Here is a 6,573-nt window from a genome sequence, read left to right on the forward strand (position 1 = left end):
ATACAAAAAATGGTGAGGCAAATATTACCTAGGAAGAACAGCATCTGATGCTGTGCACTCGTTACCAATTAATAAAGATTATTGTGATATTGATCTTTGGACTAGGCTTCAGTCTTATCAATAGTCTTATAAGGGTATGTGCCCACGATCTGGAAATTGCAGCGCTTTGGAGGCAGCGCATGTTCACTGCGTCCAACACACTGCCTTCTATTAACTGCAGGTAAATCTGCATGTGTGCACTGAACCTTGCGGATGTACCGCATCCAATACATTCTATTGTGAAACTTTCTGTTGCGGAGACGCCAGAGGAGTTGACATGCTGCAGTCCTGAAAGCCACGCCACATGTCTGTCTCCGCGGGTGATCTGAAGGCGACTATGGATATAGAGTGGACATGGGAGTTCTAGAAATCCCATCCAATATGCTGTAACATCTGGCAGATGAAGGTTTGTCAAGCCCGCAGCAAATCCTGATCGTGGGCACGTACCCTTAGTCTTATAAATTGTGGGTTCTCAGAGGTCTCTCATAGATTGTATAATAACAAATACTAGTGGTATGCCATCAGTCATTTTATTTCTGGTGTTCACTTTCTTAAGGCCCCGTTACACACAACGATATTGTGAACGATATCGTTGCAACGTCACCAGTTTGGTGACGTTGCAGCGATGTTGAAATGACATTGTTGCATGTGACACGTAGCAACGATCAACGATCAGTTGGCTGATCATTAATCCTTGCCTAATGGTCTGGGCCATAAATCTGTCGTTGGTCTCCCGCTGGGCAGCACACATCGCTGCGTGTGACAGCGAGAGACCAATGATCAGCGAGCTCCCAGCGCCATACAGCAGATGCTGGGAGCTGGTATCTAGAGTAAACAGCGGGTAACTAAGCGTCGCGTGGTGCTTAGATACCCGCTGTTTACCCTGGATACCAGCATGCTCACTGGTCCTGATCGGGTATCCAGGGTAAACAGTGGGTTACTAAGCGCTGTGTGGCGCTTAGATACCCGCTGTTTACCCTGGATACCAGCGTTCTCGCTGGTCCAGATCACTGGTGAGTCTGCCTATGTGATAGCTCACCAGCGATCAGCTATGTCCCAGCAATCCCATCCACATCGGATCATTGGTGGGATCCCTGGGACATTGAAGCGTGTAACGGGGCCCGTAGAATGCTATTGAATTTATCAGAGCGTTGATTAGGCAACCTGGTGTGATATCGTGTGTGTGTGTCTGCTAATCAAAAGAAGAACCCTGAATGCCTACAGGTAAAAGGCGGCATTCACGCTTCTGACGCTACTGTCATGGCTGCTGAAGCAGGATGTGGGAGTAAATTCACACAACCTCATATATATTAGATGGTTGCCCAGTCCCACCAAATTATCAGGTTCAGCCTATATTTATCTAAAGTGCATGGGGACCTGTAGATCTTGGCGGCTGATGAGATTGCAGGTTGCATCAGTGAACTGATGGCATAACTGAACACTGGCATCTATAAAAAGCTAGTAATAACCATATTGCTTCATCAGATCTTTAACAAACCTTTTTCATTTAATATTTGATGTGACTCCCCATAAAAATCAGTCAACATTTCATAAAAAAAAAAAATCTGTTAAAAAAAAAAACAACTTTCACTTCTATGCTTTCCCATGTAAAAATAATATAAAGGAAACTGTGGCCACAAGAATTTCCCACTCTGGTTTTGTCATGATGATGTAATCCAAAGACGTGTATAAATGGGCATTTCTACAAGATACTGATGACAAAGCTTCAAAGTCTGGTGGACACAATCCATTTGTCATCATGACCTGCAGGCGCGTTGTCATCATCTGTGCTGTCCTACTGTCTGCTGCTCTTATCGAAGGTAAAGGCTTAATGAAAATACACGACATTATGGTGTTTTTTTCTGTCACATCCAGAACACCTATTGAGTTTCTGCTTGATTTTATATCAGGATTTGCTGTACCTCGTGGGAATCGCTGTTCATGCAGAAGATTTTCTAGTCAACTCAATGTGATGGCAATGGAGAAGCTGGACATTTACCCCAAAAGTTCTAATTGTGAGAGGATTGAATACATGTAAGTAGAAAACATGTGGTCGTCACAGAATCATATTGTTTCAGCAACAAATCAGGATTGTCTGGTCCTAAATATTATATATGCATTTGCTTTCTGGATAAAAGACCCATGCCTAAATAATCATTCTGTATATAATAGGAGAAAGGTCAACTCTCTCATGCTAAAGGGAATCTGTCACCAAACTCTTGCTACCTCATCTGGGAGCAGCATAATGTAGGAAAAGAGACCCTGATTCCAGCGATGTATCACTTAGTTTACTGGGTGCAGCAGTTGGGATACAATCAGAGTTCTTAGATTTAGCATATAGCAGAGTTTAGAAGGACAACGTCGCTCACAACATTCTCACTATGTACATTGTCTATTAACAGTGAGCTGCTTATCAGTGGAGGGTTGTAGTTGGACCAGGGCCCTCCTGTACTGTGGTCCAAGCAATGATAATCTCCTACTGATAAAACATTCATTGTTTTGAAACAGCACACAGTCTAATAAGTAATGCATCTCTGAAATCTGTGTCTCAGCCCCTACCTCATGCTGTCCTCAGATTATATAGCTAAAACCTGCATTCAGATTCCCTGTTAAGGGAATATATAGAGTTTTCAATATAGAGTCTTCTTTTTTTCTAGACAATATTCACTTTTGTCCTTAGTCTACATCTACAAATCTTCAAACCTACAAATCGATTACATCACCTAGCATACCATATGACATAATTACGTGTAGTTACTAACCATGGAATTCAGTTATAATTTTCTCAACAGACATATGTGAATTTTGCTTTCTAAATTTTAATTAAGGCATATTTTCAATAAATGTGCCCTAATCGATCATTGGAATTTTTTTTTAAAGTAAAAAAAGATAAACAGAAAATACTCAAAGGTAGACGGCTAAAACCACAATAATGTCAATCTATTACTTCATTAATCTTGCTAAATATTTAGTGTAGAGTAACATACAATGAAGGGGACTGAAATCCAAAATATTCTAAATGTTTATTGCATTTGTTTCCACAGTGCAACTTTAAAAAATTCACCTGTTCCAAAATGTGTCAAACCGGACCTGTTGGAAGTCAGGGCTCTTTTGAGCGGAAAAAATCGGTAGGTATTAATCAGTTCTATGGTAATTTGTTTCCTATGTACAGTGCGTTTTATGAGTGTCTAGACAGCTTAGTAACAGTTTTATTGTTACATAATAATATGGGACAGCATAAAGCTAGATCAGATAGTCAATGCACAAAACTTTTGTATCACTGTTGCGCATGCTGTGTGATACAATTGGTACATCTTGGTACAAAGTAGACACTCTTTTCGGACAACACTTAGTTGATTTTCTTGAAAATGCGTTGAGGTCTTATTCTTAAAGGGAATCCGTCAGTAGGATCAACACTCCAAAGCCGTCTATATGGGCATGCAGGTCGCACGAAGTTGATTAAAATGATACCTTGATATCTATGATCCGATGTCTTATTCCAGAGATTTCTTATATGTAAATGAGCTGTTAACATCTATGGACTGTACATAGACTTTGCTGAGAATCTGCATCCAGAACTTATTTTAATTGAAAGGGGGGGCGTAACCAGTGTGAGACATGTAATGGCTGACAGTCTGCTCTCCTAATCTGGTAACGCACCCTTTAATTTAAAATAAGCTCTGTCGCCAGATTCTCAGATATCTATGTCCCTCCCATAGATCTTAACAGCTGATTTACATATTAAAGAAAGCGTGGATTTCTCTGACATCAGATTGCAGATAACAAGATATCATTTTATTCATAGTTACATAGGTTGAGAAAAGACCAAGGTCCATCAAGTTCAACTGTTTTCCACCAATTAATTGTACATTTTGTCACTAAATTACCTATAACCCGCAATGTTATGTGTACTGAGGAAATCATCCAGCCCTCTTTTAAAAGCTGTTATAGCGTATGCCATTACTACCCCTTGTGGTCGGCATTCCACATTCTGACTGCTCTAACTGTAAAGAACCCTTTCCTATTTAGCTGTTGGAATCGCCTTTCCTCCGCCCATAATGAGTGCCCCCTGGTCCTTAGTAAGGTCCTTGGAAGGAATAAGTCATAAGTCCTTTGTACTGATCACACATGTATTTGTACATGTATGTCATTTCTTCTTTTTTCTTATCACTTACGAGTCTTTTGTTTAATTTTTTTAGGCGCCTTAATCATATCAAAGTGACCCACCACTAATGTCTAGGAACAGGAAGGAAAGACAACAGAGCAAAACTATCTAGTGACATAGTCTTTAGTGCCTTAATTGCTATGGAAAATAGCTTTTTTTTTCTTTTGTATATCTCTTAATAGCTATAGAAATGTTTACACTGTAAAGTTGTAAAAATATACAATAATTTAATAAGTTGTACATGAGTGGATATAAATCTATTTATTATTTAAAAAATGTTTAACAACCAATGGAAAATAATATTTAAATGATTTGTTTTTATTTTTGTAGCAAAAAATGAAAGTATTTTGTAAGCAGAATGTGTGGATATACAATACGTACAATAAAGATTGAGATTCATTTATTTTACAAAGTTTCTAGTTGTCTTTTGTGATGTGAAGTTTGTGTTTTTGCTGAATCTGCCCATGAATACTGCTAAGGAAAAACACCATGAAAATAGAAACAAATGAACAGTATGCTAAAGAGGACAATGGTTAGCACTGTTGTTTTACAGCGCTGGGGTCCTGGGTTCTAATCCCACCATTAACAAAATCTGTAATGAGCTTTTTATGCTCTCTCAACGTTTACGTGGGTTTCCGCCATGTTCTCTGCTTTTCCCCAAAATCCAAAGATATACTGATAGGGAATTTATATTGTGCTGATAAAGAGTGATGATGATGTGTGTAAAGCGCTGTGGAAATTAACATAAGTGGGTGAAGTATATAAAAATATACAACTATCTTTCAAAGTGTAAGGGTACCGTAACACTAAGCGATGCACCAGCGATCCCGACAACGATATGGATCGCTGGTGCATCGCTAAGTGGTCGCTAGTGAGCTGCCACACAGGCAGATCTCACCAGCGACATAGCAGCGGTCGGGGGTCGCTATTTACCTGTCAGACGCTGCGATCCTGACGTCCTCCCGCCCGCGTCCACACGTCGCTCATCGGCGCCACAGGAAGCCCAGCAGGAAGCGCCCGACGAGAAATGGTCCAGGACGTTCTCACGCGACCAGCGATGAGCAGCGGGGGAGCCGGTCGGAGGTATGTATCACATGTAGCGATATCGCTAGCAATATTACTGCTGCGTCACAAAGCCAGTGACGTTACAGTGATATTGCTAGCGATATCGCTATGTGTAACGGGCCCTTAATAATAGTTGGCTCTGGAGCAACCATTGCATCTTGAAAATATTGTATGCTAAAACCATGCTCTATAAAGTGGTAATTGGCTCCAAAGATGGAAGAAAAATATGAGCAAAACTAACGATATGTTCACACGTTGCGTTTTTGCAGCATTTTTTATGCCTTTTTTAATGTAAATTTTCAGCAGCATTTCACAGTACCAGCAAAGTCTATAAGATTTAAGAAATCGCATGCACACACATTGTTTTTTTCTCCCTGACTGTTTTGTCACAGAGCTGCATTTTTGCAAAATGCAGCATGTCACTTCTTTCACCGTTTTTCACCCATTGAAGGCAATAGGTAGTGCAAAAATGCTGCAAGAATGCAGGTATCAGGTTTTGCTACATTTTTGGTGCCAAAACCTGAGGAAGTTGAATAAGATTTTTTTTTATACCCTAAGCTTTATCAGCATGCACAAGAGACAAATTAACCCTGAAAAAAATGCAGTAAAAAACAGCCAAAAATGCATCACTCAGCAAAACCAGAAAATAATAAACAACCATAATACTCGCCTTTACACCTAATCCATCGATGCCCATGTTCTGTGTAAAAGAAGAAAAATAATAAACAACCATGTCCCTCACCTGTCTGACGTGCAGATAATCCATATTTGTCCCACGAAGGTCCAGAACATTTGGATAGTGGTCACATCAGTGCTGCAGCTGCTATCCACGCCAGCTGGCTCACACTGAGAAAGGAGTGTAATCATGCTCCTGTAGTGTGTAGTGCTGAACAGCCATGAGAAAGGTCACCGGAGTTCATAGCTGATGATTTCCGGTGACCTCACTTACGGCACCGCAGTTCTCACACAGCGAGTGGTGTTGTATCTGAGGTCACCGGGGTTCATCAGTTATGAACTTTGGTGACCTTTCTCATGGCAGCTCATCGCTACAGCCTGCAGGAGCATGAATACGCTTGTGTTGGTATGAGACAGCTGGCGTGGACCGATATCCAAATCATAATCTTAATGGGACATATATGGATTATCTTCATGTCGGACATTTGAGGGATATGGCTATTATTTTTCTTTTACAGGGGACATGAGTATCAGTGGATTAGGCATAAAGACAAGTATTATGTTTATTATTTTCTGTCTTTTATAGGTGGCATAGGCTTCAGTGCATTTGGTGTAAAGGTGGGTATAAT

General features: G+C 40.4%; 1 protein-coding gene across 1 annotated transcript; it reads left to right on the forward strand.

Annotated features, from left to right (window-relative positions):
* The first annotated feature begins 1,735 nt into the window (after window positions 1-1,735).
* LOC141099958 (C-X-C motif chemokine 10-like) lies at window positions 1,736-4,604 on the forward strand. Its single transcript, XM_073588095.1, has 4 exons — window positions 1,736-1,859; window positions 1,950-2,073; window positions 3,084-3,167; window positions 4,239-4,604. The coding sequence occupies exons 1-4, from the start codon at window positions 1,799-1,801 to the stop codon at window positions 4,270-4,272; spliced, it is 303 nt and encodes a 100-aa protein (XP_073444196.1). The 5' UTR covers window positions 1,736-1,798; the 3' UTR covers window positions 4,273-4,604.
* The last annotated feature ends 1,969 nt before the right edge of the window (window positions 4,605-6,573 follow it).

This window comes from Dendrobates tinctorius, unplaced genomic scaffold (genome assembly GCF_039654945.1).
Source record: "Dendrobates tinctorius isolate UK_male_01 unplaced genomic scaffold, ASM3965494v1 ptg000011l, whole genome shotgun sequence".
NCBI classification, from domain to species: Eukaryota; Metazoa; Chordata; class Amphibia; order Anura; family Dendrobatidae; genus Dendrobates; species Dendrobates tinctorius.